We start from the raw sequence: 26,236 nt of genomic DNA, 5'->3' as shown, positions 1-26,236 counted from the left end.
TTGATTAGAGTTAGGTTCTAGTTGTGAACGTGGTTGAGCTCGACAATAGTTTCAGTGTTTGCTTACTTCCGCGTGTATTCCTTGAATATCTTAATCCTTGCATGACGACAAACGCCATCAATTGGCATTCACAACGACTACGTTGTTGTACACAGTTTTGTTTACAAGATTGAGATTTCGTAATTTTTCCCCTGTGAGAATCACGCGACAAATGTGTAATCACTTCGGTCTGTAGAAAAAAAATCACGATTCACTGTCAGAATATCATTTCCGGTCAACCGAAGAGCTCGGATGTTATAAAAGACGGTTGACAATGTGACATGTCGCCCATTATTGAAGTTTGAGGGTCCACTGAACGGCCGAATTGAACGTTAAGCGAGAAAATGAGCCGCTCAGTCAACTTGTTGCTTGTGTTGATCGTCACCCTGTCGGCCGTCCAATCTTACGTCGTTCGTGAGAAGGATGACGCCAAAATGTTTCGCGAAAATCGAGCACTCACCACAACCGTCACCATCACAGCTGCCACTGCTTCGACTACGACGATTTCGTAATAATTCGGCTCTTTTGTTGTCCTCTATTCATCGTGATTTAATCTCCTTATCATTGGATTCCATTCCATTCAAGAACGAAACTCACCTGCGCCATCCTAGTTGCACCTGTGGCTACAACCGCCTGCCGTCGCAAGAGGCAATACTGGGGTATCCCGTTATTCTACGCGTTCAGCCAAAGTGAAATGCATCAATTCGACTTGTTCAATCCTACTCAAGTCTTGGGGTAAGTTTCTAGACGGGAGTTTTCTTTGATCTTCTTATACAGAATTTTGAGTATAAATTTGTTTCATTCATTTAGGGTTCAGCCGTCCGTCATGCCAGAGTATCGAACTCCGGTCTCGTACGCCAATCCCTCTGAATCGTCCCAATACCATTCTGCTTACGGTATTCAGTCATCTATGGAAGGAACAGACGGAGTACCAGTCCCGACAATGTTCCGCATTGCCGATCCTTTCTTCTATGCTCCTTTGGCGTCGCTCGTTTCTAGCCTTGTCTCCAACTATGTGTCTCCACCGGTCACAGTAACCAAGTAAGAGATAGTCAAACACTCAGCAAAAATGTCCACAAATTAATTCAAATTGTTTTGCTTACAGTACTGAAGTTGCGTACACTTACACTACCACAGTGACCCAAAGTGTCTTTACGGCTACGGCATCCTACCAATTAACTTCCATTCCTTGTCTCCCTGTCCAAATGAATGTTTGTCCTGCAGCTCCTATTCCCGCCGTGGGTGTTTCTGCTCCTCTGCTGGCTGCTCCTGCTCCTGTGCTCGCTAGTCCTTTGGCGGCTCCTCCTGTGCTAGCCGCTGCTCCTGCCGCTTCTTCTACGGTTGATTCCACTTCGGCAGCTTCAACTACGGCCGCTGCTACTACGGCCGCTGCTACTACGGCCGCTGCTACTACGGCCGCTGCTACTACGGCCGCTGCTATTACTCCAGCCCCTACTACTCCAGCCCCTACTACTCCAGCCCCTACTACTCCAGCCCCTACTACAGCAGCCCCTACAACGGCCGCCCCTACTACAGCAGCCCCTACAACGACTGCACCTACAACGGCCGCACCTACTACAGCCGCACCTACTACAGTAGCCCCTACTACAGCAGCCCCTACTACAGCAGCCCCTACAACGGCCGCCCCTACTACAGCAGCCCCTACAACGACTGCACCTACAACGGCCGCACCTACTACAGCCGCACCTACTACAGTAGCCCCTACTACAGCAGCCCCTACTACAGCAGCCCCTACTACAGCGGAACTTACAACATCAGCCCCTACTACAGCGGCCCCTACTACAGCGGAACTTACAACATCAGCCCCTACTACAGCGGCCCCTACTACAGCGGAACTTACAACATCAGCCCCTACTACAGCCGCTCCTACAACGGCCGTTCCTACAACGGTCGTTCCTACAACGGCCGCCCCTGCAACTGCTCCTTAGTTATCGAGTTGCTATTTCAGTAAATCGATGGACATTTTCTTAACTTAAGTATCAAATTTATTTTCAATTTTTAGTTTCTAGATTCAAATGTTTTCTTACGTTGGATGCACCGTATTCGTTCCAGCAATCGAATCACCGTTAATTTAGTAATTTAATCGCCTTTGCAATTATTTTAAAATAATCTCATTTTGGAAAAAATCAAAATAAAACAATGAAGGACTAACGAGGTATTTCGAATGTTTTTTAGGGCTATAACATTTTAAAAATAATTTTGGGTTTCACTTTCATCACGCCTGAACGTCTTCTGGATTCTGATACGACGTCCAGACATTGCCCTAACTGAGTTAGAGCCAGAGGCTTGTCACTTTGACGGCCCATCAAACACTTTCTCTTCTCGGTTAACTGATGCGTGTAGGGTTTTCTCCCGAGGTCGACATTTTTCTTTTTCCCTTCTAGAAAACCCGAAGTCGTCGTAAACTCGTACAACAACGATGTTGCATAGCAAATACCCAAGACCTTGTAACACCTTCTACGGTCATCTAAGGGCAATGTCTCTTGATACAAAATAGGCCTAGCTATACCTCTTTCTATCCGGAGGACCTGTTTTCTTCCCAGCGCAGATGGAAAACACACAAACGGTTTTGAATATATCAAAGGGTGGTTGAGTCTAGGGTTGTTGTTAATTCAACGACACTCGCCCGACAACAACCACAAGCGATTCATCCTGAGTGTAGAATTAAAGTGTATCTAAGTTTCATTTTCAGGTGTTCAGTTGTTACAGCGCTGATTATTTATCCAGAAATCGACAAGATAACCATCGGCAAAATGTCGAAGAATGAGCTAGCGGGGTGTGTGAACGAATCTTTTCAAATGAGCGAAGTGATTATTAGCGATCACCAACAAGTCACAAATGAATTGCCAACTGAAGATTCGACTGCCGAGAAGAACATTTCAAAGCCGATCAAAGACTCTGTTGCCCTCGACGAAAAGGACAAGAAAGTGTTTCCAGCTGTCGCCATCAGAAATAACCTCCAGTCATTCGTCGAGAATATTGTCAAAAATAAAAAGGTTTCGTGTGGTCACGGAAAAACAAGTGAAGTTGACGTGACCAGCAAAGAGTCCAAAGACGCTCAATGCGAAAGGGGCGGATGGAAAAACGAATGGGATTTCCTGTTTTCTTGCATCAGTGTGTCGGTCGGATTGGGAAACATTTGGCGCTTTCCCTATCTGTGCTTCAAAAATGGAGGCGGTACAATAACTCTACCTTCTCATTTAATTTATATTTGATTTTTTATTCTGTTGCATTATTCTTTAATATAGGTACATTTTTGGTCACCTACTTTGTTGCCATGGTAACGAAGTTCACAAAATAATTGTTTGGAAAATGTTTGTAATTTTTGAACTTATTTTAGGTAGTTTGTGGAATACCTATCTTCTACCAGGAAGTGGCGATTGGACAATATCTGGGAGTCGGAGGAATGACACTTATAGCTGAACTAGCACCTATTATGAAAGGTCCTTAATTATTTCAAATAAAATAATTTGTAGTGACTTATTTTACTAATATTTTAATATATTTCTATTCAATATCAGGTGTTGGATACGCGACAATGGTAGCAGCAGTTTAAACTGGCGCATTTATCCCGCCTAAAATAATAATTGCATTTTTCTCTTTTACAAGACGGTCACCTTTTTAGTCAACATTTATTACTCCATCATCGTGGCGTGGACCTTGTTTTATTTCATAGCTTCATTTGCCGCTCTTCCAGGACTACCATGGCAATCTTGTGGTAAGATTGATTTTATGATTACGGAATTTTTCAAAATAATCTTCGATTTATTCCAGGAAATTCGTGGAACACAATCGACTGTTTCCAGCCAACGTCAAACGCAACTGTTTTGCACAACGGTTCCGTTTCAGCAGTTGAGGAATTTTGGAGGTACTGGATTTCTTCAATAGTTGACTGTTAATTTCTTATGGTTAAAGGAGTAATATTTTAGTCGGCGTGTGCTGGCAATCACCGACGGCATAGAAAATCCCGGAGGGATGCGATGGGAGCTATTTGGAGTGCTCATTCTAAGTTGGATAATGATCTACTTCATTATATGGAAAGGAATTAACCAAAGTGGTTACGTAAGTATTACACCATTTTCCAATTATTTGTTCAAATTTCCCTCACAAACGTTTTGTGGATAACATTTAGATCATATGGTTTACGGCCTTATTCCCTTACGTCATCCTGTCCGTGCTTGTCGTAAGAGCTGTCACTTTAGATGGAGCCGGTGATGGACTTCTCTACTACATCACGCCGAATTTTGATCTCCTCCTAACATCGGGGCCTTGGATTGATGGCGCTACGCAAATATTTTTCAGCTACAGCATCGGAACAGGAGCTCTACCTGCCTTGGGCTCTTATAATAAATTCAAGCACAACTGTTATAGGTATACCATCAGACACGTTTTAAAAACTTCTTTAAATCTTAAACTAGTTTTTGTTATAGAGACGCCATTATTACATGTGTGGTCAATACCTTAACGTGTTTAATAGCCGGAGTGGTTACGGTAAGATCCTAAATTTGTATTCCTTTATAGTTATAGTTAACTAAATTTTTTCGATAATTGTGAACAGTTTTCAATATTGGGCAACATTGCTTCTGCTACCGACTCGTCAATCGAGTCTGTCGTTTCGTCTGGTCCTGGTCTTGTTTTTATCACCTATCCGGAAGTCGTTTTGCGACTTCCCGGAGCACCATTCTGGGCCATCATTTTCTTCATGATGCTTGTAGTAAGTCTCTGTACATGAGTGTCATCACCAATTGCCAGTGTGTGTGAACAAGGATTATCTTTTAGATTCTAGGAATCGACAGTGAATTTTGTGTGGTCGAGGCCTTCGTTACCGGAATCGTTGACAACTGGCCCAATCAACTGAGGAAGTGCAGGAGGCTGTTTGTAGTTGCTACTATAATCGTCATATTTCTGCTCTCTTTACCGATGATAACTGAGGTAAAAATACTTAAAATTTAAGGAATTTTAATTTGTTTTTAATTAACATTTAATGATTAATTATTTTAGGGAGGGGTGTACTTGTTTCAAATTATGGACTATTATTCAGCCAGTGGGATGTCAATGCTTTTTCTAGTGTTTTTTCAAACAATTTCCATCAACTGGATATTTGGTGGCAATAAATTTTGCGAGGCAGTCGAACAAATGCTCGGACAGAAACCATCTCGATTTTTGTACATTTGCTGGGTCTTCCTAGCTCCCGCTGTCATGCTGGTAATTCCGCCATTCTCCCATCTGTTTATTAATCGACTCTCATCAACATTTTGTTGATCTACCTTCAGGGCATCTTCGTGTTTTCCATCGTTCAGTACACGCCAGTAACCTACGGTCTGGGTTACCAGTATCCAACGTGGGCGGAAGCATTAGGTATTTGCATATCTCTGTCGTCGATGCTCTGGATACCGCTCTATGCAGCTTACTACATCTACATCACACCGGGCACTTTGCGGGAGGTAATTTTCAGTATTTAATTTTGATTGATTTATTTCACGCATGTTTTTAATTCAATTTGCGCATGTTATACTACCTTTCAGGTTTTAACCAAAGGAGTTACGCCGATCTTTAAAATAAGGAGTGAATTATCATCGCCAGTAATTCAACAGACTATTGCGGATGTCCAAGGGTCCCAGCCGGACTCGTCATTAGTGACAGTCAGCAGTGATTTGCATGGCATGAATCATCGTGAATCAGCTGTGGTGATGGTCAGTTTCGATGTTCACAACAGTAAAAAGGAAATTAAAGAGTAAAATAAATTGTAGGGAGATGGCTTTATTTTTATTAAAATTTAATTAAATTACCGTTATAACAGATTATAAACGAAACGGGATAGTACATGCCGCTTTAATAAACAGTGTCAATGTCGATTAATATCTCCACATTCACTAGCAGATTTCCTTTTTATCTCCGTTTCCAAACTGAAATTAGATTTGAACTATTCCATGATGTTGAATCACGAACACCTAGCAACGGATGTCAACATACGAATTACAACGCGAAGCTGAATATTTCCTTTTTTCCAATAAAGAAATGCAGCTAGTCTTTCATTTGCATTTGGTACGTTAGTAAATCTAACGGGACAAAAGAGGAGTGGCACTTATGCATCGATCATTCGACCGTTGACCTACATATCCGTATCTCGTCTGGATTCAAAATTGTAATTGCTGTTGGGCGTTACAATGTACTAGTAGCCTAGCATCAACTGTACAGCAGTAGCCTATATGCACGTCAAATTAGAAATTATTTGAACTCTAAATGTCAAATCAGATCATATTAGACGTCGTGTTCATTCTTACCGCCAACCTGTTTTATTCCAATTCAACTGCGCAGTCCGCCTGCTGTTACAGGCTGATGCGCTGTGTCCGCTTGAAAACTTCTCGAACGTTAGTTTTTTTAAATACGTGATTACTTATTCATACCGTGACCTTAGACGAAAATCTTTTTTTTTTCCTACTGAAAGCTGACCGAACGGGATACACAAGTAATCCCCCGCAAGGGCCAAAAAAACCGCGGGGTTTTCAATTGAATTCCAGACTATCTTCTGGCCGACTACTACTGAGGAACACACATTCCGATTTTTGTGCTTGGGCATTCCTTATTTTATCCAGTCGTTCCATCATGAAACGGTGTTATTCGACTTTGGTGAAAACCATTTCGCTGGGGGTGTGTTGTTATTCACCTGCCAACCTTGCGACAGGATGGAGGCTTCTCGGCAGTGCTGCTCTTTCGGCTCATTGAAACTATTTTGGATTCTAGCCGCTGTACTAGCCACCGGATTATCGTTTGAATTTCCGCGCCAGGGACGTCAAAGAGTCGAGTTTATCGCCAGAACAGTGACGGTCGCCGTGACGGAAGTAGCATTTGAGACTATACCCACTTTGTGCATTTCTCTAATCAACGCGACGAGACCTTGCGTTGGAAGACAGGCCCAATGGGAACGTATTCCGGCAGCCGATTTGGCGGAAGCCAACGTCCAACCCACAGTTGTGCAATCGTAAGTTTTTTTTTTCATTAATAAATCACGTAATTATTTGAGATTATTATTATTATTTTCTCGACTAAAAACTGACAGATTGGAGACGACGGCTGGACCAGCTATGGCTCGATTAAACGATAGAGATTTGGAGATACTCAAGTTGGACGACCGGCTATTGCACTCGTCTCTGAAGGAAGCGCCAGAAGAAAGTGGTCGGCAGCAGTCGTCTGGGTTCCTCTATCGATTCACGAACCGCTTCAGTAACGCCCTTGGCCTGGTAATAAATGGACATCATTTTTTGTTAACTTGGAAACATTCCTGCATTTTAATTTTCTTTTTTTGTCCCGATGAAAGGCTCGAACTATTGTGAGTACCGTAACAGAAACCAGAACGATGACAACCACTTACACGGAATCGGCCGGCTACAATCACTTTTATATCAGCGACTGCATCCCACCTACATTATACTATCCCATCTGCAAGAACGAACTAATAAGCGAAACTGAAACAGATTACTAAGCAAATTTTTTATTCAAACCAAAAACTCATTATTATTTCTTTTTTTTTTCGCCGGTCACGACGTCTAGTAATGTCAAACACTCAAATGTTATTATTTTAGAATAAAATATTTAAATGCATTTAAAAGACGTCATTAAATTTAATTTCCTTGATAAGTTCTGTTGGTATAGTGGTTATAATTCGATTCCTAGCATTCGTTTTTCCATTCGAACTGTTCACCAAATTTGTCAACAAGGGGTCGGTGAACTCACCGTTTTTCGTTCAAGAATTTCTAGCTACGAATTTTCGTGTAATTTTTCCCTCCTTCACTTTTCGGAATTTTTCAAATAGTTTTCCATTTGTCTCCCGATTCCTTAAAATTCCCTGTTTTTTTACCAACTGTTGCGAAATCTCTAGTGGCGGCTAGTTCTAAGTTTTGAATAGCCCTCCTTTTTCAACAATGGCAGCGATAAATCGATTTCGGTGTGTCCACTACTTCGATACTCGATACGGAAAAATGGCGGTAAAAAGTAAAAGGGGGCGTTTCTCGTTGTCAAGGTACCCAACGATTCGGCTGCTTCTGCTTCATGCAAAGTGATCGATTACCTCGTTTCAATTCAGTTGCAAATTTTTTTTTATCTGTATGGATAATTGTGTTGTCTATTTGAAGAAAATTAATATAAATTTTGCACGATTGTAACTGCAAGCTGTTCAATAAATGAGTAACACAGGTTCGGATCCTGCAACCGGAAGTGGTCAGCAACAACAGCCTTTTAAGGTAAGAAATTTACAAATAGAAATGAAAGTATGCCTACATATCGTTTTTCGTAAACTAGAGGAAAATTAGGCTGATAAATGAGTGTAGGACAGGGTCTATTCCATCAGTTACTGAAAATGTTGGTCCAGTTGCAAAGAAGAAATTTACCCCAACAATTCCACCGACCCGTGCAAAGGAAACAGTAGATTCTAAGTTGCTGACAGAAAGAAGACCAGTTCAGCCATACAGGGGAGTTCCGCAAAGGCAACACCGTGGAAGAGGAGGTCATTTAAGAAATGATATGAGATGGCAGGCCCAACAAGGATTTCAGCCTCCGCCTGAGTACAAGCCTCCAGCACCATGGCAGCAACCTAACATACTAATTCAGGTATCATTTTATATTGTAAGGTATCATTTTATATTGTAATATATTTATCTTCTATTTTTATTCGATTTTAGACAGAAGGATCTTTGTTTGGTCAGGGAGTAGCTGATACAGGAAAAGTAAAGCGTGTTACAAGATCGAATCAATCTAAAGTGGGTTAAATTGAAACCAAGCTATTTATGTTCAAAACTAATTTTTTTTTCCCTGCAGATCCAGGCAGGCTTTGATCCTGTTATGTTTGCATTGAATGCTGTTGATCAATATGAAGATATACAAAATAATAACATGGTAAATCCAGTTGTGGTTAATTCAAAGTCAACATTATCAACTGTTGTGAAAACAAGTGAAGAACCACACCATCAAGTAAGATTCATATGTTAAACATGCATGCACTTTCCTTTCATTCTATTACAAACAACAGATGGATCGGTTTGTGTTGTTGAGAGGCAGCCAAATTAAAAATGAAGATCAGGTGGTTGTAAATCAACAAATGTTTGAAAAGCTTAAGTACCATCAAATAGAAGGTATAAAGTTTATGTGGAATGCCTGCTTTACAACCAATTCCAGTGCTGGCTGTGTCCTTGCACATTGTATGGGTTTGGGCAAAAGCCTGCAGGTAGTGACACTGTCTCATACTGTGCTAACGAACGCCATATGTGAGGTATTTAAAGTTTATATTTTTGTGAAAGCTGAATAGTTTATTTATCTAAATTTTAAATGTAGGTGAATCGTGTGATGGTGGTTTGTCCACTTAGCACGGTCTTCAATTGGGAAAACGAGTTCAAAATTTGGCTTCCTGGAGAAACATTTGTAACCTTGAATGTATGCGAGTTAGCTAGCAGTAAAATCAACAAGGCAAGGGAGGCAAAGATTACCAGATGGCTCCATTTCGGGGGAGTTTTAATTATTGGATATGAAATGTTTCGGACACTAACCAAACAGAAAAAGAAGCGCTCGGAGCAGGACGAATTATTCTGGCGAGCTTTAGTTGATCCTGGACCAGATCTTCTCGTTTGTGGTATGACAATTTATCATATCAGTTTATCTTTATTTTCATCACCCATATTTTATAATGGCAGATGAAGGACATTTGCTCAAGAATGAGGATTCTGATATTTACAAAGCTATGAATCAGATTTCTACTCGACGACGAATCATGTTAACTGGCACACCTCTTCAAAATAATCTGTTTGAATTCTTTACAATGGTTCAATTCGTCCATCCTGGTCAACTGGGCACGAAAACGGAATTTGGTAAAAACTTTGTAAAAGTGTTGGAAAAAGGACAAACTGTCGACTCCACACAGTCAGATGTTCGAGCCATGAAACGGCGAGCTCTTATTCTTCATAAACTGCTTGAAAGTAATTTCCTTTTTTAATTTCCACTCGTGGTTTTTATTTATTTTATTCTATCCTTTGTCAGATACTGTTCAGCGTTTCGACAGCAACGTCCTTGCACCATTTTTACCACCTAAATTAGAATATGTGGTTTCTGTGAGGATGTCAGAACTCCAAATCCAACTGTATCTTCATTATTTGGAAAACTTCACCAAGGGAGGAGCTATTCAACCCACCGGAAGTAAAGTTGAGAGTGCAGGACTGTTCAGCGACTATCAACAGCTTTCTCGAGTGTGGACTCATCCCAAGGCTTTACTGTTGGCTTTCTGTCGTCGTGATGCAAAGAATCGACCTGACTCGAAAACGAGAAAGAATGCGAAAAACGAAGAAGAAGATATCAGTTGGACGAAGGAGCCAGACTTAGGTAAAATTTGTTAATACTTCTTGGTATTTTTATGTTATTGCCATCCACTAACTGATGCATGTTTTTTTAATTGCAGAAGACGACGGGTGCATACAAGATTCAGAGGACCCGGTGTCAAGCAGTCCTTGGTGGTCCGATCTGATTTCTGATGACGAGATCAATAACATCAAGCATAGTGGGAAAATGCTTCTGTTGATGGATATTCTTAGGCATTGCGAGGTGATTGGTGACAAATTACTGGTTTTTAGCCAGTCACTCACTAGTCTTGACCTAATTGAAGAATTCCTCGCCATCGAAGAATTTAAGAATCAAAGTAGGAGCGCCGATAAAACTAAGGTAAATGATAACTTTTGCCACCCAATATTCTAGTTTGTAATTCTGAATTTTTTTTTCAAGTTCTCTGGGACATGGAGCATCAACACAGACTATTTTCGTCTGGATGGTTCAACATCTTCAGAACAGCGTCTGAAATGGTGCAGTGCATTTAACGATCCTAAAAATCCCCGGGCTCGCTTGTTTCTCATCTCCACTAGAGCTGGGGGTATAGGCATTAATTTGATAGGTGCCAATCGTGCAATTATCTTTGATGCATCGTGGAACCCTTCGCAAGATCTACAAAGTGTCTTCCGTGTTTACAGGTACAAGTTAATTGAATTGCCCCCAGATGCTCTTTAATAAATGAATCTAATGCTTTTTTTTCTTATTTTTTCATCCATCCAGGTTAGGACAAAAGAAGCCGTGTTACGTGTATCGCTTTGTAGCTCAGGGGACTATGGAGGAAAAAGTCTACTATCGTCAAGTAAGAACACTAGCGCTAGTCATTAATAAATCCTCATCTATTCATGTTTTGCTTTTGTTTAATTCAAAGGTCGCCAAGCTTTCATTGTCACGCCGTATTGTTGACGAAGAGCAAATGGATCGTTACTTTGCTTCTAACGATCTGACTGACCTGTACAGTTTTGATGTCGATGGCCAACTACGTTTACCGGACTCTGTTCTTGGGCACGAAAACTCTTTGCATCCTAACGATGAATTGTTGAGTGACCTCGCAGTACGCATGAAAGAATGGATAGGTGCGTATCGGGAACACGATTCCTTGCTTCAAAACCGGCCCGAAGAATATATTGAAACTGCCGAACGAGAAGCTATATGGAAGATATTCCAAGAAACAAAAGTTCCTGTTTCCAGCCAAGAAGTCCCAAATTAATGTTGGCTTTTTTAAGACTATGTTTGGTCTTTCACAAATTCTTTTTCTTTAGATTGAAGAAAGCAAATTTTATTTTTGATTGTCAGTTTAATATAGGGCATTGGTTGGTTATGACATTTGGTTTCGATTTTTCAAATTTTTTACGCCATCGATTAATCCTAAGTCCTTGTTACTATTTTCTGATGCCATATCAGCCACCACTTATTCAATTGCGATTTCTTTAAAGCTCCCAAAGAAGCATGAGACAGCGGTTTGCTTACTATGGCAGTACATTTGTCATTGTGAAGAAAGGCTGACAAATTACATGAATGAGGGAGCAGGAGAAAAAAAATTCGCTGGAGATTTGGCTACAAAACAAATAATTTAGGAAAAAGCCAATAGTCTAGTCGGCATCTTTTCCGTCTTTCTTGTAAATTGTTCGGCATGGGTGTGGGTTGTCGTTTATTCGCTAACGGTAGTAATTTTCTGGACAGGATTGTTTCATAACAAATTGAGCTATATTATGGACAGACTGCGCGGTTGAAGCTTCGTTCCTGTTGCAACTCGGCGTTTTTATCCGTGCATAACTTTCAGTTGTCGCTTCTCTAATCATTACCCATGAAAAATATTGATAACAAATTATTCTTCCGGAATGCCCGGTGCAGCTCGCAACTTCAAAGATTTGCTCCAAGGATTCTAGATCGGAGAAAAGCGATTAAGCCTTATAAGCGAACCAGGAACTTAGATATTTCATTGATCAGTTTTCTTTCCTGGTTTTTCCTTTTTTTTTCTTCAAAAATTGATCTGCACGCTGCAACCGCTGCAACTTGCAAGCAGCTATTAATTAACTGGCAACGTTTAAAATTTTTTTTAATGGCGACCGTTCTTGACTGGACTGGAGTCTGGAGTTGAGGAGTTCTGTGGTTGTTCTGTCGTGGACAGACACATAAGATAACGTGAGAACTTTACAGGTAAGTTTTATTTATCCATTAGTATAATTTTTCCATGAATTGCGCGAATTTTTCATGTGAATAATATTTACGATTTTCCTTTATGTATAATCTATAATTTTTCTAAAGACAGGAATAAAAGAAGTTACATCACAAGACTTCGACGAGAAGGATTGAAATAGTTTTTTCGGTAAACCTATTTAACAAATAGAAATGCTTAATATGCTATTTAACCTTTCTATTAAAAAATTAATTTTAACAGTTTTGGGTTCTTCAAATTCCCCTTGATCTGCTAGAAAACCACTTCTTGACGAAGTACAATATTCTCGATGTGATCACTACATACTGATTGGAACTATCAATGTAAAGGCGAATTCATACATCCAGGTAAAAAAAAACATGTTGTGTTGTAATTTCGATGAAGGCTAGGTATCCCAGACTGTGGGACTGATATGTAAAGACCACACTTTAGCCGTCTCTTTACAAAGCAGTTACAGACATTACAGAACTGCCGTTTAACTATCTATATCTTAATTTACAGAAAATGTCCATGAACCAAATCAAGAAAGAAGTTCAGGATGGTGAAGATGAGATGGAGGTGTCTTTTCCAAAAATGAAAAAGGCTTATGCTGACTTTCTAATTGACCGGCCTTTCAACCCTATTAGTCAAACCATGCAGGAGAATAATGAAGACACCTTAACCTTAATGAACTGTTTGCGTTATCGTCTCCGCTTAACATTGGATTCGATGAAACCTCACAAACAGAATGGCGGAATGGATACCAATTTCAGTGACTTAGAAGCTCTCCTATCTTGTGATCAGCTTTCTGTGGAGAGTTCTTCTAAAAAGAGCTTGTACGATACTTTGCTGAAGCTTATCGACGAATTTGACGCAGCTGGCGCTGCTGAGATTTTTCGTCTGTTGCTGGAGAGGAGAACTGCCATACCTTTGTTCGTGCCCGACTCTAGGAAACATCATTTGGAAGTGCTGAGACACATCACCTTGCCCTGGATTGAAAACATCCGTTTAGGTGAAGACTTGTCCTTGATGCGCGTCGCTGTGATTTCTTGTCGACCGAAGAACGAGAGTCAAACGTGCAACATAATGAAGAATCTCTTCAACATCGAAAGCATTCATCGTCACGATTTATCTACCAGCACGGTGTCCTCAAATAGCGTGTTGGCGGAAATCGGTTGCGGCTGCATGTTGATGGAAGGATCTAGCTCTGAAGTTCATCACGTCTTGGTTACGCACATCATTGGTGATTTCAAACCGTTGTGGCCATTTATTCAAGAATTCGCCGACTTCTTGATCGTTGAAGCTTCTACCGAAGACAATGGAAATTCATCTCCTTCCATTCGAGCAGTACAAGACATTCAGGAAACATATGCCAAAAACTTTTATCTTAAGTTGGATGCATTCACATGCATTTGGAAACCGTCACTCCGAGAGACGACGCGCCCTCAAATAAAGGAAGTAAACGGATTTCATCGACTCTTTATAGACGGCCAACTTTCCGACAAAGTTCTCAACATATTGCGATCGAGTGTTAAAATTACCATCAATAAACTAACAGGACAATGTAACGCAGCCAAAGAACGACTGATGTTGTGCCAAATTCCCATTTTGTTTCGAGAAGAATACGGCGCTTTGGAATGCGTGTCCCCGACAGAAATTAAATCAAGCATTACCAAATCCGTCCAGGACTTGGGGAAAGTGAAGAAAACTGAATTTCTCTTACAGAAAAATTACCGGCAACAAGCCAAGCATGAAGAGGCCAAATCGGAGCACTGCTTGAACGAAGAAAAGTTACGCGAAGAAGACGACAAGATCAAAAGTTGTCGTGAATTGCGCCGAGCTGACGCCTGTCTCGTGCAAAACCACCCGTTGTTATGATTCACATGGAATGGGTGACGGAAGTTTTACACGAACTTGGGAAGTTGATCGGAAAATTGAAACGAGAGCGCATTTTCGTACTGTCCGTCATGGGTATTCAGAGCAGCGGCAAATCGACATTGTTAAACACCATGTTCGGCATCCAAATGCGAACCAGCGTTGGAATGTGCACCCGTGGCGTCAACATGCAATTACTGGCCGTCGAGGGTCGTCCTGAATACGATTATATTTTGTTGCTGGATACGGAAGGTACTCGAGCGCCTGAATATCACGGCCTGCCCGGAAGAGAAAAGCGCGACAATCAGATGGCAACTTTGAGTATTTTATTGTCGGACGCGACCATAATCGTCACTCAGGTTTGATTTGATATTAAAATTTATTTGAAATTAATTATTTTAATCGAGTCTTATTAAACTTAGGGGGAGAACGACGACGCCATCAAAGAAATTCTGCCAATTGTTATGATGGCCTATCAAGGATCAAAGCTGGCCGAGGACAACGGAGGCCGACTCAGCTCTAGAATGTTTTTTGTTTACAACAGGATCGAAACTAGGCAGAAACACAAGTTGTACGGTATCATCCAAACACTTGGAACTTCACTGAACGATGCATTCCACCAAGTTCGGAAATTAACTGGCGATCTGTCGCACCTAAAATCTCAGAGTCCATTTGGTAATTTCAAGCTCGACACGTCAAACTCAACTGATAGCGACGTCTGCATCCTGAGCAACGTCAAGAAGGAATCCAAACCTCCTGGCGACGTGCCAGATGAAGCTTACGGCGAAGGGCTCATCCAGTTTCGGGAGCATATCCATCGACGAGTGATTCATAACGAGGACGGATCAACTTGGAAAAGCAGATCCATCGACGAGTTTTCCAGGTACATCAAAGATGTCTGGAGGTGCATTTGTTCGGCAAATTTCACCTTCAATTTTGCCACAGTGACAGAACGCATCACTTTTGACATCTTGGATGTTGCCTACAAGAAGGTTGAACAAAAACTAGCTGAAGTTTACCTTAAATCCTTCACAAGCATCAAGAAGAAAATGATAGAAGAAAAGGGCAAAACGATGGGAAATGGCGGCTTTGGCAACACTGATCTCTTTCCTATGTTCGTAGACAAGCTGCGCGAGGAAATCCTGCCGACTGAACAGATTTTAGACAAGAGGTGAAAGATATCGTGGAGGAAAAAGGTCGCGAAAAATGGAGTCTGCAGTTTCAAGAATTATGGAGAATGAACAAAATAGAACAATCCAGAAACTGGACGTGCAACTTGAAAAGCAGCTACGTTACCTTGTTTAGCTACGAGCATCACGTGGAAAATTACAAAAAGAAAATTCGCCAAGAAATCAACGAATTGTTCAAAACGGCAAGTTCAAACGCTTCTCAGTGGACCGACTTGAAGAAGAATGAAAAGTTTGAAAAGATTTTCAACGACGTTGTGGACGAGGCTCAGCAGCAGTTCCCTCCAAAAGATATTGGAGCTAAAATCAAAAAAGTCTATCAAAACAGCAACGTGATCCGGACAAGAAAAATTGAAATAATGAACATCGAAAAAGAAAACTTGGGGATGGCTAAAGAGCATCCGACATCGTCCGTTGTCTCAAATCCGTCCGTGTTGGCAAGTGTGTGGAATAAATGTTCGAAGCTGTACTCGAAAGTGATTGGAAAAGTGACAAACAAAAATGCCATCGATTTGTGTCTCGAAGATGTTTTCACCACCGTCAACCGGATCGCTGCTGGCAAGCAATGCTATGACGATACCATCGTTTCTAGTGTTATCTGTGATGTGGATGAAACCATTACATCGTACAATATCGCCGACAACTCGGAGGTTCAAATGATGCACAGCTACGGTCTTAGGCTGATTGTCGATCTGATGGAAAGCATTGAAGCAGAGTGGGAGGCTGAAAACTCGGTCTACGCCAAACTCAAGTCCAATAAAGATAGCCTGCATGAGTACTTTGTTATGGTTTCGCACGGCGTAGAAAAGACGAAGTTGTTCGCCGCCAACATGACAAACACGTTAATCCATAACGTTTATCTGGGTAATTTAGAAATAAGTTATTTTTAAACTTTTGATTGTGAATTTAATTATTTCATCCTTTTGACAGCTTTCGAAAAGGAAATGATTCAAAGCACGTTGAAAAGAATTCGTAACGAGCGGTGGCTGTACGACGCCAGATTCATGTCCAAATATATGGATCTCTATTTAATCGAACTGCTGGAGGAGGATAAAATTTCCAAAGCGCTTGACTACATCAGGAAACCTAAAGTTTTTTACGAAGACGTGCTTTACCGACTCATTGCTGAAAAAATTTCTAACGCCCAAGAAGAATGGCGAGGTTTCATCGGCCATTTAACACAAGCTATCAGTAATGCGGCTTTAGCTACGTTGTCAATTGACCGAGGAAAGGCCCAGAAATTTATCGAACAACTCCGAATCGAATTTTTGAAAGGCTACCTGCAGAGTGAATACCTGGCTTCCAAATTTCTGATTGATTACAGTGGTGAGTACGACGACTGTGACAACGAAGAGAAGGAAGAATTTCAGAAAACTTGCTCGAGCAAAATGATTCAAATGCTTCGAGATCTTAAACCTCCGAAAAACCAAAAGGAATTCGCCAAAGAACTCAGCCCAAAAGTAGTTTTACTCATGAGGACTTCCAACGATCCTGCAGCTCTTCCACGTTGCGATGCTTATTGCCGGATGTGTAAGAGTTTGTGTATCCAGTCGGCCAATCATGATACCGAATTAAGACCTCATGACGCGATCCATCAACCTGGAGGTATTTCTGGATATTGTCGTCGCTACACACTTGAATTAATATCTGATACGTGCAATCAATCATACGAAAAAGATTGTGGATTTTATCTCGACGGGAATTATGATGTCTCTTACAAATTCAAAGAATTTTCCAAAGTTTTTCCTGGGTGGAGGAATCCTCGGATCGCCGAAGAAATGCCCTTGAGGGAATACATTTTTGCAATGTACAATAAAGAAATAGCTAAGATGTACAACGTTTATCCTTGCACTAAAATTCCGGAAAAATACTTTCGAGATTTGTTCACCATCAAGAAGCAACTCAAAAGGGATATTGGACTTTAGAATTGCTGTTGGAACGTTGCCCATCATCATCAAGGATATTGTGTTTACAGTTTTCCCATTAATAATGTTTTAAATGTGAATTTTTGTTATTGTAGGGATTGAAGAAAATCAATACAAAGTTTCAGCACTTCAGCCCTTTAAATCAATAGAAAAATATTGAAAAATGTAATATTAATATTGAGATTGACAGAATGATTATCCCGGTAGCGGTAAGCAATTCTTCGCCCTACATTCCTAAATAACACAAATCTTGCACAAGTATTAACGTTGAACTTAAACTGTCCACAGTTACGGAAATTTTACTTAATTTATTTTTATCAAATTTTTTTTTCACAGGGATTTTAAATGGAATTTTTCCATTACAAGTTCCATTACCCAGTTGGTCTTACTTTAAAGTTTTCTAGATCAAGTCGACAGCATCAGTTTTATCAAGAGATCCAACTCGTTCTACTGATGGATACAGATTTCACCGGGAATTCGTTTCTTAATCGAGAAGGTCATCCTGAAGTGCGAAGGAGTCTGAGAAATCAATTGTGGTACATGGAGGTTTAGTTTAAGCAATTTGAAAAACCCTAACATCTTATGGTTCCACCATGGTGGTTTCAGAATCGTCATCAATTTGGATTATCCGCAAACTGCGTCTCGTGAAGCATTTCGCCAACACCTTCCGACAACACCTTCAACCATCGCCTTACGGTTCGACGCCAACACGGTATGTTTCTCTTTAAAGAATAAAACATTTCTTGTAGTTGTATTAAACCAGATTAGTGTTCTACAACAGAAGTGTGTTTTTAATTGAGTAGCAAAATAAAATGTGGCTATTAGATTGTTGTTTAAGGATACTTGCTTCATGGCATGGAGAGGAACAAATTTCGGGTTAAATTTTCTATAAATTTAAACGTTAAAGTTAAATTTTAAAAATTGCCATAGATCGATTTAGTTTACAACCCTTGATTTGATTATCTTTCCTTATGCCAGCATAATTTTAACAAACAGTCAATTTGAACTCGTATATTCTTTTCCCGTTTGAGTTACAAGTCAGTTAGTGAAACATGGACCTCGAATGTCTTAATGATTCAATTGAATTTGAGAATTCAATCAAATATGAAATCTCAATTATACTAGAGAACTTGCAACTTGCTCGATTTGTCCATCATGACTGCTCTCTCACTGAGTCTGGCTTCAAAACAGTTTTGAGCAGGATTCGCCAATGAAGTCCAGTTTGTTCCGATACCTTTTCATTCTCGATGCCCAGGATGGACTTACCAAGGTCGGACGAAACACTGAATGGCATTTCTTTTCTTTATTTTAGGCAGCGTATTATTGCGATTGTTATTTCTCCCGATTCCCAAGAATGCTAGGTGCTCTGGAAGGAAATTGATCCTGCACAAGAGGGGACAAGCAGAATAACTGAAGTAAGGACGATTACTTAATCAACGTGGATATACTTCAGACTAAGGTGTTTTTCTGTTGTAAAAAAATTAAGTTTTAAGTTTTATCATTAATGGGTGTGTTAATGTAAAGAACTATTTTCTTATTTAATTTTGTCCTTCTTTTTACTTAGATTCCAGGTCGAATTCTCGTAGGAGCTTGAAGAATGACCACCTGCGGGCGTCAACTTGTAACGTTGCCTTAATAATTGTAAGTAATCTTCGAGTAATCCAGAAGCTCCTTTCCAAATAACTTGCTCAAGTACATAGAAATCATCTTTGGTCGAATTTTGATCGACTGTGTTACAAAAGCTTTTACAATAGGGTTACTTATAGGAAGTGCAATTTTATCAGGGAATTGGGACGAATTCATTGATAATTCAGTTCCTTCGTTTATTTTATTGCGTTTTATGGCACTATTATTTTTTCGTTTTATTTTTTAATCTGTGTTGCTTTTCCCCTACCGTCGTCATTAAGTTTTGCTGAATCAAGTAATGCCGAAGAAAATAGTTGTAGGGACAAGAGAGAGGTTAGAAAAGAAGAAAGTTTGTATGTAATCATTTAAATGTTATGAATCTTGAGAATGATTGAAGCACCAAGGTCCGAATTATTAATTCCCCTGTCGTCAGGAAACAGTAGATAAATTTTAACTTGTTCTTCAGATACTCCCGTAAGATGACCTACTTGATAGACTTTCTAGTAAAAGTGACGTACGTACAAGGTGATTCAATACAATTTACTGGATTGGAGTCATTCATTCAAATGGAAGTGAGAGTCCCGCTTTGGGCGTGGTTTGATGAGATATGGAATCCCACGACTTGCGACACTGACCGGATTTTGAATAAGCTATTGCCTATTGGCTTTATAGCTCTTAGCAACATACTGTAGCTAGTAGAAGGATGTATTTCATTTTCAAATGCCCCTTGAATTTTGGGTGCGCCTAAATTGTACTCGTTAAGACGCGTTATGAGAACATTAGAATTAAATTTAGGATCTGAAAACTTACCCTAAAATAAGAATGTCTCTGTTAGGCATTGTTTCTAGATGGACTCATCATTTTAGGATTCACAGCCGACCATAAATAACAATACGAAAATAAATAAAAAGGAAAGGTTTATAACGAAATAAGAAAATCCTACCGCCCCCCTCCCCTTTTTTTAAATTTATAGTAAAAAGATAAGGAATCGTTCCGTGCCCTGAAGAATACTCTTATTTATTTTTCGATAGTTTGGTATTTTTAGATTACGGTTACCTTTCTGTGTTATGTAACCGAGTTACACATTTACTTTCGCTCTACACCGATTTAGCCCGAAACGTCCCCTCCCACATTGCCGTTAGCTATCGCTCTTGTTTGCTATAAAATCGCGAACGAATCAGTATTAAAGCATCAGTTATCTAGCTGTTTCAAACAAGTCACCTACTCCTCCAAGATGAAGGTAAAAATCGTAACTTAAGTCATTAAAAAAAATATATATTTTAGTTTACCTTTCTTTTCTATTCATTTGATGTAAAGACTAAATAGATAAAGGCAAAAATATTTATTAGATAAAGACAAGAACTAGGATTTCGGTAAACTAAAGTAATTTCATTCTTAAATTCAGTTCTTCGTCCTCATTGCCCTCTTTGCTGTTGCTGCTGCCAATTCCTATGATGCTCCTAAATACGAGGCTCCTAAATACGAAACCCCAAAGTACGAGGCCCCTAAATACGAAACCCCAAAGTACGAGGCTCCTAAATACGAAGCCCCAAAGTACGAGGCTCCTAAATACGAAACCCCAAAGTACGAGGCTCCTAAATACGAAACCCCAAAGTACGAGGCCCCTAAATACGAAACCCCAAAGTACGAGGCCCCTAAATACGAAACTCCAAAGTACGAGGCTCCTAAATACGAAGCCCCAAAGTACGAAGCCCCAAAGTACGAGGCCCCTAAATACGAAGCCCCAAAGTACGAGGCCCCTAAATACGAAGCCCCAAAGTACGAGGCTCCTAAATACGAGGCTCCCAAATACGAGGCCCCTAAATACGAAGAAGTCACATACGTAAGTAAAATTCAATTAAATGACTCAGATGGCATTAGTTAATTTTCATCCATTAAAAAACATTTTCAGGCCGCTCAACCCTACAGCTTCGGATACGATGTCCAGGATAAAGAATCTTACAATGACTTTGAGCATAACGAGAAATCTGACTACAACGTTGTCACCGGATCTTACCGTGTGGTTCTCCCCGACAGCCGCGTCCAGATCGTCACCTACAAGGCTGACGCCAACGGATACACCGCTGACGTGAAATACGAAGGTGAAGCCAAGTACCCCGAATACGTGGAGCCCCAATCCAAAGCTTCTGCTTCCTACGCCGCTCCTGCCTACCAGGCTCCCGAATACCAGAAACCGGCCTACGTCGCTCCCGCCTACACTACTCCAGCCTATACTACACCTGCCTATACTACCCCTGCCTATACTACCCCTGCCTACAAAGAGCCAGAGTACACTACTCCAGCCTACACTACTCCAGCATACAGCACTCCATCCTACAGCACTAAGGTCTACAAAACTCCAGCGTACAAAACTCCCACTGCCTCCCCTAAATACTAATTTCCAACAATACCATTGTCTTAATTCTGGGATTATTATTTAAAAAATAAACTCGTCAAACAATTTCACCCTCGTGATATCTGATCAGATTTAGTGTCAACCTGAGAGCGTATCTTACTTTCAGTAGTTCCGGTACACAATTCAAATTGATTGCCGATTGTGAACACTAGATGGTGATTGATATTGTTTATATTCATGGAAAACTAATGTAGAAAGTAAAGTCGAGTAAAGTTTGACTCTTATGTTCGAGTATCGTTGTTTTTACCGTTTTTTTACGAACCCAAGGTTGTTTATAGTAAATTTGAGAGGATGAATCATGCTGACAGCAGTTCCGGTGATTTATTTAGATTTCTTATTTAGAATTTTGGAGAAAGCGAAGGAAATGAAGGGACAGCAAGCACAGTACTGGTTCTGAACACTGTGTGATGAAAATATTTGTAGAGGAAAAGAAAGATATTGAACACATTCCAGAATTCCATATAAAATGAAGGATTATATTCAATGCTACAATGTTTTATTTAGAAATTACTATTTGCTAAGTTGAGATACTAATCCTCAAGTTTCATTAAGTGGTGATGTATCAACCTCTATTGGTAAGCTTATTTACCTTTAATTTTGCAGTGATGGTTAACATGTTAAACTCTCGAATTCTCTTGTTATTATTCCTCAGCCTAATGGCCTAAAGAGCGGCAGAGAAGAAACTAAAATCCAATGTCAGCGGTGATGTGTAAGTTGAACAGCATTTCAAATAATTTTTCATCTGTTTTATTCATTGGATGCAATTTTTTATCTAATCTAGACTGTAGACTTCATCAGGCATTAGGGTATTGTGACATGTAGCTAGTAAGTTTTTAACATTTTTGCAACTTTTGAGAACTTCTTTTTATTGACCGAAAAAAGGTTTCTAACAAGGCTCAACTGTGTGCACATCATGAAATGAATTTGGATTGATCATGTGTTTGAAGAAACGAGTCAAATGACTCAGATGTCAATTGGTATAAAGTGAGTTTTAAGCCACAACCATTTGGTATTCATTTTGATGTATTCATTCTGATGTATTAATTTTGATATTGGTTGTTGTTGACCCATCCCCAGCCACGTCAACCTGCAGAAAGAAAGGCCAGTTTGCATGTCCTTCACGCTCGAAGGTCACGGAGACCATTACGTAAAACTTGGCATGCAGTGGTGTAAGAGGTTGGGTTAGAACGAGACGTGTTACATCCATTTTGTTTTGTTTTTAATATTGGTTGTTGTAGACCCATCCCCAACAACGTCAACCTGCAGAAGGAAAAGCTAGTTTTCTTCAATCGAAGGTCATGGAGATCATTACGTGTCATGCAATGGTGAAGAGGTTGGGTGAGAACGACACGTGTTGCACCATTATCAAGCAGGTGCAATAGCCGCAAGGCTTAGGGGGTGAGGGTGAGAAAAAAATCGTATAAAAGGAGAGAGAAAATGCCATTGAAGTCAGTCGAGTGAAGATCTCCGACACGGCAACAACTGCTCTCTTCGTTTTAATATCATTTTGCAATCATGGGTAAGTATTCAATTTTATACCGAGCCGTGAATCAATTCTATATTTTTTTTAGTTGTATATGACCAGTTATGTTCGAAAACTAATTTACAAATCCTTGATTGTTTAGTTGATAATGGCGTTGGGTTGCTGTTGGGTGTTGTATCGTTGATGCCGAGCCCGAAAGAGAGAAGGCGATAGAAATCAATCGAGTGAGCATCTCTGACACGGCAACTGCACTCTTGGTGTTATTACCAGTTCTCAATCAGGGGTAAATATTTTGTATTTTTAAATCGAGTTTTATATCAATTTCTATTTCCTTTCTATGCATTAATATGCCCGATTTTATTGAACATTGTCTAGTAAACTATGCCGTCGTGCTGCACTACACACAACAACTGATGCTGCTCCGAGCTACTAAACCGAAGCCTCGGAAGTATTATTCTTCCCCGAGCTACGCTACCAAAGCGCACAGGTGCTACACCAACGAGTCTCCCAAGTACTACACAACTACGTATGCTGCTCCAGCCTACTACACTAAGGCTCCCAAGTACTACTCTGCTCCCAGCTACTACACCGAGGTATCTGAGTATTAACCTCGTGTTGAAGAATCTAGTCAAGTTATTTGACGCAAGTTGCTTAATGGGAAATTTTTTTACATTTAGCCAAAAGTAACGGACTGAAGGTGCTCAAAGTTTTTGCTGAGGACGGTATTAGGTCGAGTCCTCCCTAAATGAGCGAATGGACAACCGAGAAGTTGAATGCAGAAAGTGTTAATGTGTTGCCCAAAGCTAATGTTGAGGGTGCAAGCTTGGAAGACAACAAGGTTCCATTGATCTTTAACAATGGTCGAAAGGTAAACAGTTATTTCAATACATGTTTTGTTAGCGATGTTAATTAAAATCGAAAAATTATTTCATCAGGTTTAAACTGATCATGTTATGGTTGCTGTCGGTTTGAACGCAAACACGGATTTGGCTGTCGCTTCTGGTTTGGAAATCGATTCCAATTTTGGCGGTTATCGAGTCAATGCTGAGCTTGAAGCAGATCAAACGTCTGGTTGGTAAGAATCCTTGAACATTTTTCATTTCATATTAATTTTAATACAGTGTGTGATTAAAACTCAACCAACATTGACTGCTCTGATATTGCTAGATAGTATATGAAGTTTTTGTAAAGTAATTTTACACTTTTGGTGGTAAATTTAGATTCTAATTTTTGGTTTTGGACTTGATTTTTTATTAAGCCAAAGATGCTGCCTGCTTTTATGATATCAAATTGGATCGTCGTCGTGTGGAACATCATGACCATGCTGTTGTATCAGGGCGATTGGCTAGAGAGCATATGATTGGCAATGCATGCATGCAACATGGGTGAAGGACTGCAGCGCAATATTTGTCACTATCTGCATTCTTCGTCGTATTTTCAGTACGCTATCATGGGTAAATATTCTATTACGTATAGTTTTGTATCAATTTATTTTTTTTTCTCAGTTTTAATATGCCAGTTATTGAATGTAAATGTTGTAATAATTTACCATCTAGTTAACTATGGTGTACTGCTGCTGTATGTTGTATCGTTGATGGCTAGGTCAACCATTGGTGTATCGATGTCTCCTGACGTCCTGAGTATGGCGGATACCAAGCCGCAACGCCGCCGCCTTCCTACACAACAACAACATACGCAACAACCGGTTACCACACCACCAAGGCTGCAGAATATTATACCACAACTTATGATGCCCCGAGCTACTACATCGAAGCCTTGAAGTATAACGCTGCCCCGAGTTGCCTCAACAAAGAGGCTGAGTACTACACCACCAAGGCACCGGAGTACTACACCACCAAGGCACCGGAGTACTACACCACCAAGGCACCGGAGTACTACACCACCAAGGCACCGGAGTACTACACCACCAAGGCACCGGAGTACTACACCACCAAGGCACCGGAGTACTACACCACCAAGGCACCGGAGTACTACACCACCAAGGCACCGGAGTACTACACCACCAAGGCACCGGAGTACTACACCACCAAGGCACCGGAGTACTACACCACCAAGGCACCGGAGTACTACACCACCAAGGCACCGGAGTACTACACCACCACTTGTGCTGTCCCAGCCTTTTACACCTAGTTTCAACTACTACTGTTTCTAGCCACTACACCGAAGCTCCAGCTTATTATACCACCAAAGCGGTAGAGTACTACAACGAAGCGCCCAAATTCTATCTGCCCGAGCTACGAAACTACAACTGTGGAGGCCCAGTACTACTTAGTACCTACTTACTAGTTACTACACAGCGGATGGTCGTTAATTCTACGTTGAACCGAAATACTACTCTTGAGTCTCCAGTTTACTACACCACAAACCTACGCTGCCCCTAGCTATTAAACCGAAGCTGCCAAGTGCTACACCGAAAAGGCCGAATATTACCCAATGACGTATGCTGCCCTAGTTTACTACACAGAGGAACCCAAGATTAACTCTGCTCCAACCAACACCAAACAAGAGGATCCGTTTTACTACACCACCAAGGCCCCTGAGTATCACAATGTAACCTACACTGGTCCCAGCTACTACTTTGAATCTCCAAAGTATTACTCTGCCCCGAGTTACTACACCACTAAAGCATTTGGATATTACTCCACGACCTACGCTTCTTCTAGAGAAAGTCTACTAAATACTAGTCGAAATTTCAGTTTGATTTAATAGTGTTCAGTTTTGTCGGTCATCATACTAGTCACTGGTATTGTGGTTGTTCTTAAATGAGAAAATAAATATTTTAATGAGGGTAATCTTCAATCATGTAAGACTTCTCTTTACACCTCCAAGCCATTGCGATGGGACTTAATTTCAAATCTGGTGGAGGTGACTTGCTCTAGTCGCTCGCATTCGGAAACTTTCTGGTAATTGGAAAAACTCCATTTTCAGGTTAAATTACGAAAGACTGTTACAAGTTTACTCTAAATTTGTGAAGTTTGTATTTTCAACTCAAGTTACTTGACAAAGTAAATCTAAAACTTCAAAGTTGTAAGACAAAACATTAAAAGGAATTGCTTTGTTATCCCACCTCCACCCACAATTCCACCACATTTTACAATCACATACATACATATATACATACAC

At 40.4% G+C, this 26,236-nt stretch overlaps 5 protein-coding genes and 1 long non-coding RNA gene across 8 annotated transcripts; all 6 read left to right on the top strand.

Annotated features, from left to right (window-relative positions):
* Window positions 1-265: 265 nt before the first annotated feature.
* LOC124197256 (angiomotin-like) lies at window positions 266-2,211 on the top strand. The gene is made up of 5 exons (XM_046592634.1): window positions 266-547; window positions 625-774; window positions 850-1,080; window positions 1,145-1,565; window positions 1,956-2,211. The coding sequence occupies exons 1-5, from the start codon at window positions 384-386 to the stop codon at window positions 1,986-1,988; spliced, it is 999 nt and encodes a 332-aa protein (XP_046448590.1). The 5' UTR covers window positions 266-383; the 3' UTR covers window positions 1,989-2,211.
* A 63-nt stretch (window positions 2,212-2,274) lies between these two features.
* On the top strand, window positions 2,275-7,662 carry LOC124197235 (sodium- and chloride-dependent GABA transporter 1-like). The gene is made up of 16 exons (XM_046592584.1): window positions 2,275-3,237; window positions 3,309-3,340; window positions 3,401-3,503; window positions 3,582-3,601; window positions 3,670-3,778; window positions 3,835-3,928; window positions 3,990-4,122; window positions 4,193-4,431; window positions 4,491-4,551; window positions 4,619-4,774; window positions 4,840-4,992; window positions 5,062-5,265; window positions 5,334-5,504; window positions 5,586-7,042; window positions 7,121-7,301; window positions 7,379-7,662. Exons 1-14 carry the CDS (start codon window positions 2,814-2,816, stop codon window positions 5,796-5,798), a joined length of 2,112 nt encoding a protein of 703 aa, XP_046448540.1. The 5' UTR covers window positions 2,275-2,813; the 3' UTR covers window positions 5,799-7,042; window positions 7,121-7,301; window positions 7,379-7,662.
* A 407-nt stretch (window positions 7,663-8,069) lies between these two features.
* Window positions 8,070-11,746, top strand: LOC124197232 (transcriptional regulator ATRX homolog). The gene is made up of 12 exons (XM_046592576.1): window positions 8,070-8,300; window positions 8,359-8,667; window positions 8,739-8,816; window positions 8,875-9,027; window positions 9,086-9,325; window positions 9,388-9,682; window positions 9,744-10,025; window positions 10,087-10,425; window positions 10,502-10,761; window positions 10,822-11,063; window positions 11,146-11,224; window positions 11,294-11,746. The coding sequence occupies exons 1-12, from the start codon at window positions 8,241-8,243 to the stop codon at window positions 11,630-11,632; spliced, it is 2,676 nt and encodes an 891-aa protein (XP_046448532.1). The 5' UTR covers window positions 8,070-8,240; the 3' UTR covers window positions 11,633-11,746.
* Window positions 11,747-12,324: 578 nt separating this feature from the next.
* Window positions 12,325-17,699, top strand: LOC124197239. 2 transcript variants are annotated; one of them, XM_046592600.1, is made up of 6 exons: window positions 12,325-12,582; window positions 12,691-12,751; window positions 12,824-12,948; window positions 13,103-14,814; window positions 14,878-16,506; window positions 16,573-17,699. In XM_046592600.1, exons 5-6 carry the CDS (start codon window positions 15,693-15,695, stop codon window positions 17,565-17,567), a joined length of 1,809 nt encoding a protein of 602 aa, XP_046448556.1. In that variant the 5' UTR covers window positions 12,325-12,582; window positions 12,691-12,751; window positions 12,824-12,948; window positions 13,103-14,814; window positions 14,878-15,692; the 3' UTR covers window positions 17,568-17,699. The 2 variants fall into 2 exon arrangements, with proteins under 2 accessions (XP_046448556.1, XP_046448558.1); XM_046592602.1 differs by having other exon boundaries at window positions 12,526-12,582; window positions 12,695-12,751.
* A 2,614-nt stretch (window positions 17,700-20,313) lies between these two features.
* On the top strand, window positions 20,314-21,659 carry LOC124197261 (repetitive proline-rich cell wall protein 1-like). Its single transcript, XM_046592641.1, has 3 exons — window positions 20,314-20,433; window positions 20,599-21,036; window positions 21,106-21,659. Exons 1-3 carry the CDS (start codon window positions 20,428-20,430, stop codon window positions 21,589-21,591), a joined length of 930 nt encoding a protein of 309 aa, XP_046448597.1. The 5' UTR covers window positions 20,314-20,427; the 3' UTR covers window positions 21,592-21,659.
* Window positions 21,660-22,970: 1,311 nt separating this feature from the next.
* LOC124197280 lies at window positions 22,971-25,905 on the top strand. Of its 2 annotated transcripts, none has more exons than XR_006876068.1 (7): window positions 22,971-23,128; window positions 23,235-23,375; window positions 23,468-23,685; window positions 23,770-23,960; window positions 24,028-24,167; window positions 24,351-24,546; window positions 24,695-25,905. It is a non-coding gene; the product is annotated as an uncharacterized LOC124197280 (long non-coding RNA). The 2 variants fall into 2 exon arrangements; XR_006876067.1 differs by having other exon boundaries at window positions 24,649-25,905.
* Window positions 25,906-26,236: the final 331 nt, after the last annotated feature.

The sequence above is a fragment of the Daphnia pulex genome, chromosome 7 (assembly GCF_021134715.1).
Source record: "Daphnia pulex isolate KAP4 chromosome 7, ASM2113471v1".
In the NCBI taxonomy this organism is placed as follows: Eukaryota; Metazoa; Arthropoda; class Branchiopoda; order Diplostraca; family Daphniidae; genus Daphnia; species Daphnia pulex.
This window is presented reverse-complemented; position numbering and strand designations above follow the sequence as displayed.

Excerpts from the sequence above, each read along its gene's own strand:
- LOC124197239 (XM_046592600.1), top strand. The coding sequence starts at position 15,693 with ATGAACAAAATAGAACAATCCAGAAACTGGACGTGCAACTTGAAAAGC. Across the intron at positions 16,507-16,572 it reads AATCCATAACGTTTATCTGG|CTTTCGAAAAGGAAATGATT; the intron begins GTAATTTAGAAA and ends TCCTTTTGACAG.
- LOC124197261 (XM_046592641.1), top strand. Across the intron at positions 21,037-21,105 it reads AATACGAAGAAGTCACATAC|GCCGCTCAACCCTACAGCTT; the intron begins GTAAGTAAAATT and ends AAACATTTTCAG.
- LOC124197256 (XM_046592634.1), top strand. The coding sequence starts at position 384 with ATGAGCCGCTCAGTCAACTTGTTGCTTGTGTTGATCGTCACCCTGTCG. Across the intron at positions 548-624 it reads GCTTCGACTACGACGATTTC|AACGAAACTCACCTGCGCCA; the intron begins GTAATAATTCGG and ends ATTCCATTCAAG. Across the intron at positions 1,081-1,144 it reads CCACCGGTCACAGTAACCAA|TACTGAAGTTGCGTACACTT; the intron begins GTAAGAGATAGT and ends TTTTGCTTACAG.
- LOC124197235 (XM_046592584.1), top strand. The coding sequence starts at position 2,814 with ATGTCGAAGAATGAGCTAGCGGGGTGTGTGAACGAATCTTTTCAAATG. Across the intron at positions 3,929-3,989 it reads GCAGTTGAGGAATTTTGGAG|TCGGCGTGTGCTGGCAATCA; the intron begins GTACTGGATTTC and ends GTAATATTTTAG. Across the intron at positions 5,266-5,333 it reads TAGCTCCCGCTGTCATGCTG|GGCATCTTCGTGTTTTCCAT; the intron begins GTAATTCCGCCA and ends ATCTACCTTCAG.
- LOC124197232 (XM_046592576.1), top strand. The coding sequence starts at position 8,241 with ATGAGTAACACAGGTTCGGATCCTGCAACCGGAAGTGGTCAGCAACAA. Across the intron at positions 8,668-8,738 it reads AACCTAACATACTAATTCAG|ACAGAAGGATCTTTGTTTGG; the intron begins GTATCATTTTAT and ends ATTCGATTTTAG. Across the intron at positions 11,064-11,145 it reads AGTGTCTTCCGTGTTTACAG|GTTAGGACAAAAGAAGCCGT; the intron begins GTACAAGTTAAT and ends TCATCCATCCAG.